General features: G+C 43.3%; 1 protein-coding gene across 5 annotated transcripts in view; it reads left to right on the forward strand.

Moving 5' to 3' along the window:
• The window catches only part of adgrl1b (adhesion G protein-coupled receptor L1b), a 30485-nt gene that overhangs the window by 10860 nt on the left and 7280 nt on the right, over positions 1-12345 (forward strand). For 4 of the 5 annotated variants that reach the window (XM_085459946.1, XM_085459947.1, XM_085459950.1 and 1 more), the window contains exons 3-17: positions 1203-1416; positions 1932-2041; positions 2876-2890; positions 4197-4404; positions 5649-5913; positions 6014-6353; positions 6442-6735; positions 9396-9499; positions 9633-9818; positions 9938-9976; positions 10057-10237; positions 10332-10454; positions 10939-11156; positions 11267-11440; positions 12108-12320. In XM_085459946.1, coding sequence (XP_085316072.1) covers positions 1203-1416; positions 1932-2041; positions 2876-2890; positions 4197-4404; positions 5649-5913; positions 6014-6353; positions 6442-6735; positions 9396-9499; positions 9633-9818; positions 9938-9976; positions 10057-10237; positions 10332-10454; positions 10939-11156; positions 11267-11440; positions 12108-12320 — 2684 coding nt within the window. The remainder of the gene's footprint in view (positions 1-1202; positions 1417-1931; positions 2042-2875; positions 2891-4196; positions 4405-5648; positions 5914-6013; positions 6354-6441; positions 6736-9395; positions 9500-9632; positions 9819-9937; positions 9977-10056; positions 10238-10331; positions 10455-10938; positions 11157-11266; positions 11441-12107; positions 12321-12345) is intronic. The other variant, XM_085459948.1, reaches the window with a different exon arrangement.

Genomic DNA, 12345 nt, shown 5'->3' on the forward strand with positions numbered 1-12345 from the left:
TGATTCACTTGAAGAGCAAGTAACGTAACATGGGTCAAGTGATCAGTTTGATATCAATCTTTCGTGATGCACCGTCATATTTACATTATTTGTACGGTACGAATGATTTGCTTTGGTACCTGGTCAAACTTAAGCTCTCCTTAGTATGGCTGGCTCCGTCTCTCCAACAGCGCACTGACGGGCAGCAGCTGCCCCGCCCCCTCGCTCAGTCGCTTAGTGCCTGAGCTTGGATCATACCAATATCAGGGGGGGATTCACGCACAGTCGTAAATTCCCACAGTGTGCACTATGTGCTTCGAATATTGTGTGTACTTTTTGTTTTATACAGTTGTCAGCCAGGCATCTAACTATGAAAAAATTGCACTCCAAAATACCCCGGGCTTCTGACAAAACAACCCGGGCTTAAGCCCAGTAAGCCACCCCCACGCTCCGCCCCTGTGTTAGCCTAAAACTTGATGGCATGATGTGCGGTATGCTATTAAAAAAATTGACAAAGCTGGACAAGTGGTGGACAAAAGAAGAAGTGGCAGGTCTAAAAAACTACTTATACAGCAGATGAACAGTGTTTGAAAGTCATGTCCTTAAGAAAGAGGAAAAAAATCCACAAAATAGCTGACACAGGAGAGATGCAGCATTTTCAGCTTTTCATTTTCAGTGATCCCAAACACACTGGCAGTGCAGTAAAATCATACCTGGATAGAAAAGCATGCAATATGCTCTCTCAGTTACGACTGGCCAGTCCAGAACCCGGACCTCAAAATTATTGAAGTGTTTTGGAATCATCTTGACAAAGAACGGTAGCCAACATTCACAGAAGAACTTTGAATGTCCTTCAAGAAGCCTGAAGACTACTACAAGAAAATTGTTAGGAAGGGGTTAAATTAGCTTTAGAAGGTAAAACTATTTTCATTTCAGCTGTAAAGTTGGACATTAAAACATGGGAGTCAGTAATTGGTTTATAGCTCTAAGAAGCCGTTTGACTCCCTTCTGAGGTTTAAAATTGCTGTCATCGAGGACACTACAAAATCAGACACTACAAAAATAAATCAAATGCCAATTTTTAGAAATGTATTAACTTAACTATGAAGCTCCTTTTGCCTGTAGTAAATTTTGAAAACTTGGCTTTTCTTTCTTCTTGTGTTTCCGCCTTTCCCTTTCATCCGCTGCTGCCTCACCCCACTTCTCCCCCGCCTACTGTGCAGCCATGTCCCGGGCCGCTATGCCATTTGGCCTGCTACGCAGGGAGCTGGCATGTGAGGGTTACCCCATAGAGCTGCGCTGCCCAGGGAGCGATGTGGTTATGGTGGAGACTGCCAATTACGGACGCACCGATGATAAGATCTGTGATGCAGACCCCTTCCAGATGGAGAACACACAGTGTTACCTCCCTGACGCACTAAAGATCATGTCACAGAGGTGAGTATGTGTTGGGCTGCACATCCTGCTGTGTGTACACTATATTTGCATAAGCAGTTAAAAATTGCGCAGTAAAGATGCAAACTGTAATATCGTACTCGAGTTATTTGAATACGTCTTTTAGAAGTGGCTACGGCAATCAATGAGTGCATGAACTGTTTGTATGTGTGCACTGCTGCACAACATACACGCTGATTAGTAGGTTGTCTTGTGTGTCATGTATACATGCAGGTGAAGCAACCTCTCCAGCTAAGTATGAGTGCCTGGCTGCACCATTAGCTGTGTACTCAGCAGTGTTTTCCTCGAAGAACTGATCAATATTCAGTGAGAGGGAGAGTAGACAAATGGAGTGTCCTTTGCTTCCCCTTTCCTGTCTGGTAATCACTCCCCTTCCTTCCTTTGCTTTCTCTCTCCATCATCCGTATGACTCACCCATCCATCCATCTATCCATCCATCCATCCATCCATCCATCCATCCATCCATCCATCCATCCATCCATCCATCCGTCCTCCAGGTGTAACAACAGGACTCAGTGTGTGGTGGTTGCAGGGGTTGATGTCTTCCCAGACCCCTGTCCTGGAACATACAAGTACTTGGAGATCCAGTATGAGTGTGTCCCTTACAGTGAGTATGCATATATATTTATTTCAACAGACATAAACACACATATACTGTATGTACACACACACACACAAACACACTCACACACATACATAAACACAAACACAAGTGCACACAGATTTAACCTATGTTTTTGTTTTTTTTTCGCCAAGATGCATTTTAGGTTTTTGGTGTTTATTATTATTTGTACGTATGATTTCTGATGTTTACTAGTTCCCTGAGAAACTGATGGATAGAAAAAGACTGGGAGTTTTCGTTTTTGTTTTTGTTTCTCAGGGAACGTGTGTGCATGCTTGTGTTTCTGAAATGTAAAAAGAAAGTTGTACGGAGAAAGTACAGAGAGAAAAACTGTTTGCCAAAATGTCTTCTGCGTGTATGTGTGTTTGGGAGTATGCACTTGCGCGTGCATGCGTGTGTGTTTTCTTTTCCAGATTCACGCCACGGGAGTTGCTCTCTTTTCTCCACAGGAGCCTGATTGAGGGAAGGAGAGATCGGGGGAGGTGGGGGAGGGAAGGGGGAGAGGATAGGGTGGGAGGGGAGGAGAAGAGGGAAGAAGAATATGTTGGGTCTCTTTCGTGCTCCTTCCTTTTACGTGAACAATAATGTATGTGGTGAGAATGAGTTCCAAAGTCTTTATCTGTGCAAATCTTTCTTTCTCTCTTTCTTTCTTTCTTTTTCCCTTTCTTTATTTCTTTCTTCCTTCCTTCCTTCCTTCCTTCCTTCCTTTCTTTCTCTCCTGCTTTTCTTGCTTGCTTTCTTGCTTCTCTTTACTTCCCTTCTTTCACCCTCTGACTTTTCTTTCTTTCTCTCCCTCTTTTTTTTCCTATGCTTGAGTAGAAGTGGACCAAAAAGGTAAAGACAATACATTGTAGCATCTTGATCTCTCCTTACCCCCGAACCCCCTCTTTTCTCTCCTTCTCTTCCTCTCTCCTACCATTTCTCTCTTCCTCCTACCCTAGGACGTTGTTTCGTAATCATGCTGGATGTTGCCCCCTCCCTTTTTTCATTTCCTACTCAGTTCTTTTCCCCCCCATTTTATCCATCTCTCGTTGTATAGAAAGCCGTCCTTTTATCCAATTTTATCCAGGTTCTGCACCTAGTCTCTCTTCATCTTTTCTCTCTTGCTTTCTTGCTTTAGTTTCTTCACCTCTTCTTTCCCTCTTGCTCCTGGTTGATCTCTCTGTTCTCTGTCTCTCCTTCAGTCTCTGTGCACACCAACACAAACACAGCCACTCACACGTACATAAACACAATCTTCCTTTGAAGCTTTCCCTCCTCTATGTTCTTTCTTTCTTTTCTTTCGATCTTTCTTTTGTTCTTTCTTTCACTTTTTACTCTCCCTTCCTTCCTTCCTTCCTTCCTTCCTTCCTTCCTTCCTTTCTTCCTTCCTTCCTTCCTTCCTTCTTGTCTAGTCATCCTCTTCATGCTTATTTTCCCTTTTCTTCCCTTATAGGAAGAGCCCCTTATTTATCTTCATAGGAAAAATAAGACGAAATCTGTGTGATTGTATATCCGTCTGGATGTGTGCTTACCAAGCACTGCTTATGTGTGGGTGTGTGTGCATGCCTATTTGCATGCCAGTGTGAGACTGTACAGTATACATATGTGTCCATACAGTTATTGACATGTGGGTGGACCAATCGTTGTGCTCGGCGTAAACTAACCTGCCCTCTCATTCACTTCAAGGCAAAATTTAGCCCCGCCTTCTGCGTCCCTGACTCTACCTCACACTCTTTTTCACTCTTTTTGCACTAACCCACACACACACAGACACACACACACATACACACAAAAAAGCACATAAATACACTCACACCTTTCATTGCAGTGTCCCTGTTGTATTACTCACCACACACACACTAACAGTGTGTGATTTCTCAACACTTATACGTCTCTTCTGTTGCTTGCCTCTCGAGATCAGCACAGGTGTTTTAAATCCCTTTCTCTTTTTCTCTTCATTCTTTTTCCTTAATCTCGCTGCATTGACTGCATTTAATTCAATCCATTTTTCATGCATTGATCCATTTTCTCCCCACACCTGCTTCCACTTTCTTTCTCTTCACTCTTTTTCGCACTTCCCTTCCTGCGCTTTTGCTCCCTCTCTCTGTCTCTTCTCTCTCACATCCTGCCTCTACCCCACCTAATTCCCATCTTCCAGTTTTCGTGTGTCCTGGCTCACTGCTCAGCATCCAGCCAGCCTCCTCGCTCCTGGAGGTGGAGCATCAATCAGGGGCCTGGTGTAAAGACCCCCTGCAAGCTGGTGACAGGCTGTATGTCATGCCGTGGACACCCTATAGAACAGAGGTGCTGTATGAGTACGCCTCTTGGGATGACTATCGGCAAAACAGAGTCACCACAACCTATAAGTGAGTGCTTTGTGTACTGCGTATATTGTTGAGATAGTTGATGAATATTCAGTTACTCTAGGGTCTGCTTTGTTTATTGTTTTTTAAGAAACTGTAAAGTAACAGATTAATCACAGCTGGAAAAAAAAATCAATGAAGTAGTCTGTAATAAAAATAATGGCAGTTTGCAGGCCTTGGGGGCTTATTTCACATTTAGCCAAATCAATTTATTATGGAAAAAGAAAAACATTTATTTTATCCGTATAAAAAGTTGGTTTCATATATTCTATATCTATAACGTATGGTTAAATAAGAAGAGTTATAGTTAAAAGCATCATTGCCATTTATAGATGATAAGATTTCTGCTACACTCATTAAATGTGTTACCACTCATTTGTTAGCTCTTTGTGTAGTAGTTTGCATAGTTAGTGGTAAAATCTATGCATGCGGCTTCTGAGAGGCTTGCTCTCAGTGATGAATAAAAAGGTCTGGGATTATTAAAAGGTATTATATAAATGCTCTTAAGGCTACCACAATATCTGCAATTGTCACCAAAATAATATCCTAATTAGGCCACTAAAGAATCAGAAGTCAAGATAATTTAATTTTCCTTATGCAACACAAGATTGTACACAGCAAAATCTCCAGTGTTAAATTAACACTGGAGAGTGTCTACATGGGTCCACTCCTCTGAGTGTTAAATACAACACTGTTGAGTGTTAAACACTGGAAAATAACTCAAAATGATAGAAATATTCCAGTGTTAGAAAATCAGCACTGCTCAGTGTTAGCCATTGTTAATCTTCAAAACTGACTAGGTTACTTTTAAACATATAACACTGTCAAAAGTGTTAATTTAACATTCAACAGTGTTGTATTTAACACTCAGAGGTGTGGACCCATATAGACACTCTCTAGTGTTAATTTAACACTGGAGATTTTGCTGTGTATAACAAAATGTATCCCTTTATGCTGCTTACAAAATACAAATGAATGAAGCTAGCCTAAGTGTAGCTGGGGTTGATGTTTAATTTTAGTATCTTTTGGACTCTGTGGAGATATCTTGCTAATATCACTGATGTTTAGTTGGTGCTGTTGATGTTCTGGGTGGTTTTAATCTGAGCTGAGCTTTCCGGTCAACACACAACACGCCAATTTTTGATGTTTTGACTCCGTATCGTTTCTATTGTTCTTCTGTAAAAGTAAAAAGTCACAAACTATATATTTTCACACATTTCATGACGTATTTCATAATAATCTCCTAGGTTGCCCAGCCGTGTGGATGGTACAGGCTTTGTGGTGTATGACGGTGCCGTATTTTACAACAAGGAGCGAACACGCAACCTTGTGAAATATGACCTACGCACCCGTATCAAGAGCGGGGAGGCAGTGGTGGTCAATGCTAACTACCACGATACCTCGCCTTACCGCTGGGGAGGGAAGTCGGACATCGATCTGGCAGTGGATGAGAACGGCCTTTGGGTTATTTACTCTACTGAAGCCAATAATGGACGCATCGTGGTCAGCCAGGTAGGAGGAAGGAAAAACAGATCGATGATTGTATTTTGGAAAGGATGAAGAAAGAAAAGAGGAGGTTTTGATTTTTTCATCATTTCTTTCCTGTTTGCAGGTGAACCCCTACACTCTCCGCTTTGAGGGTACCTGGGCAACTGGCTTTGACAAACGTGGAGCTAGCAACGCCTTCATGGCCTGCGGTGTGCTCTACGCCGTGCGCTCTGTTTTCCAGGATGATGAGGGGCAGGCAGATGGCCGAGCCAGCAGCAACATGGTGGTTTATGCCTACGATACCAGTCGTGGGCAGGAGCTTCCTGTTCAGATACCATTCCCAAACCCCTACCAGTACATCTCCTCCATAGATTACAACCCTAGAGACAACCAGCTGTATGTGTGGAATAACTACTATGTACTGAGATACCCTCTACAGTTCACACCACCACCACCTACTAAAGGTTAGTTGAATGATAGTAGTTGTGTAACTGGACATAGGTGACTAATGTAATAAATGTGGAGAATTAACAGTGCTTTTTGACCCTCCAGGGCCCTTGTCCTCTCTGATGACCACTGTCCGGTCATACACAGCCACAGTGGCTCTGACTCCAGTACGGCCGTCAGCCTCCCATCCAATTGGTGTCATCAACAGAGGGCCTTTTGACCAGCGGCCGATCACAGCCATGGTCCCTCTGACCCCACGCCCTCCTCTGCGTGTCCCCTTGGCCCCTGGGGGACTGGGTCAGGTGGGAGGATGTGAGAGTCGGGTGGCACGAGGGGTGCAGTGGCCCCCTACCTTAAAGGGGGAGACCGTGGAAAGGCCCTGCCCTAAGGGGTCTTTGGGTAGGTGTGGGAGATGTGGGCATGCCAGTGTGTGTGTTTCATATGCATGTTTGTGTGTGTGTGTGTGTGTCTGTGTGTGTGCGCAGATGTGAGCATGCCAACATGTTTGTTTCATGTGTGTGTAGTATCATTTGTGTGTGTGTGTGTGTGTATCCTGTTTCCCTTTGAAATGTAGTCGGATGTCCTCTCTTTGAACTTGCCTCAGATGAGTCTGAGAGGTTACAGTGTGTAGAGAAGCTGGGTTCAGCGACTCTTCCTCTCGCTGTGCAGCTGTCTTCCTCAGCCCTGCCTCCCTCTGAGGAGCAACTCTTATGGAGATTATGTAGAGATGCCTGGAGTGCGTTTTGCCTCTTCATAATCATGTTGAATGGCTTGGACATGGGTTTGGCACGGCAGTGATGATTGAGTCTTATCTTAAACGATGGTTATAACTGGAAACAGGCGTGGCTGTTGTTACATACTTAAACCTAATTTGCAGAACAAGTGTCCAGTCTTGGTTTTCATTAAATGTCTTGTAAACAAAATGTGTGCAGCAATTAAGCAGATCAGTTAAAGGCTTCAAACTCAATTCATGGTAAATAATCACCTGGCTTCTGCTGTGGAGAGCCTTGCAACTTCTTTTAGCTCATACAGCAGTTCTGTTATTATGTTATTAACTGCAGGGTTCATTATCATTGGCCTCGTTTCCAGCAGTAGCTGTTTTCAGCAAAAATTAACCCTATTGTGCAATACTTGCTCGGAACCAAAAGCACAAGCAAAGTTAGTGACGAGCTGAGAAGGAAAAACTAAATGTGTACGGTGTAACAAGAAGGCAGTGATTTCCTAAAGTTTTAAACATACCTTTATAAATTGTGCTTTTATCAAAATAAACCATAAAATTGGAATTATCTGCATAGAAAAGTGAAAAATACACACATAGTGAAGTAAAAGATGATGTGTCAGACATTTTGGCCACTGGTTCACTGACTCTTGTTTGAAGACTCGAGTCAAGCATTTTTGGCTGTCCCGATCTAGGTATTTTGAAAGGGACAAGGGAGGGGTGACTCTTACTGAGAAATTGAGGATGCTGGATGCTTCTCCAGGCATTTTCCTGAAATTTGATCATTCATAAATTATAATTTTGCTTATCAATTGACCTGAAATAACAGAAAGATGCACAGACTTACAAGCAAACATGTCCGTGTGGAGCCACAGTGGGGCCCAGTACCAGCATGACGTGTGGGGTACAGATGACTGTGACTTGCTGACACTAAGCAGAGAGGGTGTCCAAGTGGGGTTCACTGTAGGCATGCAGCATGCCCTATGAAGCATGTGCCACCACCAGCTGCTATGAAGTTTTGAGCAAAATGTCTCTAAAAATAAAAGTCAGCTGCTCTGACATTCGATAGGGGCTGCCACAGCAGGTAGTGCCACTTATTTGATTCAGCCATTTTTCCAGCTGATACTATACCTAACAAAACACCCCTTGTTTTTTCAAGGGGAACTGGGGATCTTCTACTCGTTAGGCAAATGTGTAAACCACTTGACTATGGAGCCACTCGCTTAAACAAGCCTGCAAACAAGAAAACAAACGTAAAGAAAAACCTAAACCCTATCAAAACAAGTTAGCCTGTTTTAGGAAATTAAATATGGCTTTATAACGTTAACTTCTAGAGTTCTATATATCACTATATACATATTACTGAGGTTTTACATCAGTCACCTTTACTAAGCCTCATATTTCTATTTCTATGGTTTAATCTTTCAAAGTTACACATCCCTGCAGTGCTTCTTTATTATGAATAATATCCAAGCTCACAGTTAGCAGGTGTGGGTGAACTGTGGAAGTGTATGGGTAAGAAACACCAATATTTCTCCCATACAGGCTCCAAGTGGGTGTCCCACAGCTGCCCTAAAAACACTATATGGGAGGCCAAAGAGGATTTTCTGTGGGCATGCCCACTTTTGTTTGCTCACAGCAAACTCTCATGGGTACCCACTAAAAAAGCAAAACTACCATGGGATATCATGGGGCCATATAGGGGATCTCAAAAGACAAAACTGTGTAAGTGCTCCCACTTGGGGCATGCATGGGACAGGCTATTCTCACATAGCCGCATGTTCTCCCACAGCTACCCCAGTGTAGACATATTTGCTGGATTATTGCCATAGCGCTATGTGGACCAACTGTACTTACTTGCATAATCACTCTTTAACCCCTGGAGGGTCCTAGAAAAATGCATACACTATCGGACCTAGAGCCACAAATCGACCCAAGACTCTCAAGGGGTTAATGGCCTATTTTGAAGCAGGAAAAAACTTAAAGCATACCCTTGACAATTTTTTTACTCTAAATTGGACGACCGTTTGTAAAATGAGTACTGTGTGGTCTAACATAACATATGAAATTAGACACTAAAACCATAAACTCATCCAGAATGTCTTTTCTCAGACGATAAATCAAGTGAGAAGTAGATTTTTCTCTTAGACTCTTATAGAATCAACTAAAGGCCCCCTTCTGTCAATACGAAAGAATGCCAAGTTTAACGGACTTCCCCAATGGCTTTACTTCAGACACAGAGGCTACATCTGTCTCATATCTGGTCTATGCTCTGGTGTTATAAAATACAAACTGTCGGTTTCCTTTCTGACTTTCTGCGTCACCTTTTCCTTCTCTGCAGGTATAGCCTCCTATCAATGCATGTCGTCTCCAGTGGGCTGGAACTCCAGAGGCCCTGACCTTTCCAACTGCACCTCTCCCTGGGTCAGCCAAATTGCACAGAAGGTTAGTCACACACGCACACACACAACCACAAATGCACACGCATGCTGTGCAAATGCCCTAAAGCTAGTCAGCAAGCAGCTCTCTCTTAAATGTCAAAATATTTGACATTCTAAACACCCCTGCCTCACTCCAGATTAAGAGTGGAGAGAATGCAGCCAACATCGCCGGGGAGTTGGTCAACCTGACCCGGGGGCGGATCTATGCCGGTGATGTCAGCATGTCCGTCAAGCTAATTGAACAGCTGCTCGAGATACTGGACGCTCAGCTCCAGGCCTTGAGACCAGCCAATAAAGAGTCAGCAGCACGCAATTACAACAAGGTAAATTGTTGCTGTTGTCAGTGTGGATGTGTGCTTGACCTTTCCTGGAAATGAACAGAAATGTCAACGATGACGATTCTAAAAGATATCTAACAGATGTTTTTCTGCTTTTTTTTTAGCTGCAGAAGAGAGAACGCACATGCAAAGCTTATGTTCAGGTAAGATAGATGGATAGACAGCTAGCTAGCTAGCTAGCTAGACTGATAGATGTAACTGTCTCTCCCCTCTTGTTTTTCAGGCCGTTGTTCAGACAGTTGACAACTTGCTTGGTCCTGAAGCTCTTGTGTCCTGGGCTGATATGAGCAATGCTGACCAGTCACGCTCTGCGTCACTGCTATTAGATGCAGTAGAAAAAGGAGCGTTTCTCTTGGCTAATAACCTTTATGAAGCACGTTTCAGTGACAGGGCACCAAATGTTGGTACGCTGACTTTTTCGTCCGTTTTCTTGTCATTTTCTCCTCAAACTAGCAGCTCATCCAGACTTGTGTGTACCTCTGGTCCTCTTATGCACAGATCTGGAGGTGTACGTGTTAAATACAGAGGCGGACATACAGGACCTGAAGTTCCCTAACACTTACGACAGCGACAGCATCCTACAGATATCAGCACTGGCCCTGCAACAGTACAGCAACAACGGTATGTGGCACATAGGAGAAACTGATCAGTGTTAGTTCAGGCAGGGCACATCCTCAAGCTCTGCTGCAATCAGGCAGATCAGCTGATCTCAGTGCCAAGCCACATGAGCTAATGGCTAAGCTGATACTTGTTTACTGAATCTTTAGGCTGCCTATAGCTTCTGCACACATATAAACCTCTTTGCTGTGTTAGCAGTGCCTGCCCTGTCCTATACACGGGGACCTGGTGCTGCACTCCCATAACAGAGCCATAGCACCAAATATAAGAGCACTGCAGAAGGAAATATTAATCTTATTTTCACAGCAGTAGTTGTGACAAAGATATTTATTACAAACAGATTTCTTCTTAAATTATAGTTATTAAACCATGGCTAAGACTGATTGTTTGGAGAATTAATACTAGCTTTTCTCAGATAGTAAGATTTCAGACATATCATTATTCCAGATCAATTATTTCATGCTATTTTATATTGTTTTTTCTCCAGGCCAGGTGAAATTAGTCCTTTCCCTCTACAAGAACCTGGGCTCCTTCCTGACAACTCAGAACTCGACCCTGCGGCTTGGACTGGGGCTGGGCCAGAGCTCAGAGGTCATGCACAAGAGCCTGGTGGTGAACTCTCATGTCATCTCTGCATCTGTGCACAGAGGATCCAGCAGAGTGTATCTCACCGAGCCAGTGATCTTCACTCTTAGGCACCTGCAGGTCTCTTAACTCTGTTCAGCGTAAAAGTCACATTGAAATGAACAAATTTGTAACACTTTGCATAATTGCTGTGTCGAACATACTGTTTATTGATGCCTTTGTTTCCTCAGCTGGAGAACCACTTTGGTCCCAATTGCTCTTTTTGGAACGCATCAGGGGTTTCTGGGAATGGCAGGTGGTCTACACAGGGCTGCCGCCTGTTACACACAAACAACACACACACTACTTGCGCCTGCAACCATCTGTCCAGCTATGCTGTCCTCATGACATACCAGCAACCTGCTGTAAGTAACACACGCTGACACATAGCAGCATTTAATTCGTGGAAGCTACTGTTCGCCATATTGCCATTGTGCATTTGCACCGTTTGAGCACAGAATGTATTTTCAATATGTTTAATTTGGCAACTATTATGCCAGTATGGACGTACCACTGAAAACAGTCACGTTTTTTCTTGTAATTTTACATGCATTTGCTTGTGTGGTCAGACTAAGATCTTAAAAGTCAGATTTTGAGATGAACAGCTGACAGACTTTAAAGTTGAATAAAAAAAAAACTTGTTCCATCCTCACCCACCAGGAACTTGTCGATTCCCCCCGCCCGCCACGGCGCCCATTTGTGGTTGCACAGTTGGAGTTCACCCCTGCTGTTCTCTCTGAAATGTTGTTTAAAAATCAAGTGCAAAGTGGGTGATAATTTGGATTTGTGGCTGTAAAAGAGAGAGTGATACATGTAGCAGAATATTTTTTCTGCCATGAAATTAAATTTTGTGTTCTCAGTAAGATGCTCACTCTGTTTGGTATAATTGCATTCCTTTAAATAAATGTTATGTGGAACAAGGATAGAAACACAGCAGTTTTCAGCATGTGATATGCCCACAAACAAATGGGCATCAAGATAAATATCTATGAATGTCTTACACTTTCTTTCATGTCTGCTTTTCTTTGTCAGTTCGGAGCTGGTGTGGAAGAGCTTTTTGTCTATGTGGTTTCCTGGGTTGGCATCTCGGTAGCATTGGTGTGCTTGGCGACCTGCCTTACCACACTGTGCTGCCAGGGGGCGCCCTGGCATACAGACCACAGCACCATTCACTGTAACCTGTGGGCTAACCTGCTCATCACTGAAGTTCTTTTCCTTGTTGGTGCCAACAAGACTCAGTACACTGTTAGTGTTTTATTTCTTTTTATGA

Source organism: Copadichromis virginalis, linkage group LG6, assembly GCF_057382275.1.
Source record: "Copadichromis virginalis isolate Kocher_CV1m ecotype Utaka linkage group LG6, C_Virginalis_male_GT1.1, whole genome shotgun sequence".
Lineage (NCBI taxonomy): Eukaryota > Metazoa > Chordata > Actinopteri > Cichliformes > Cichlidae > Copadichromis > Copadichromis virginalis.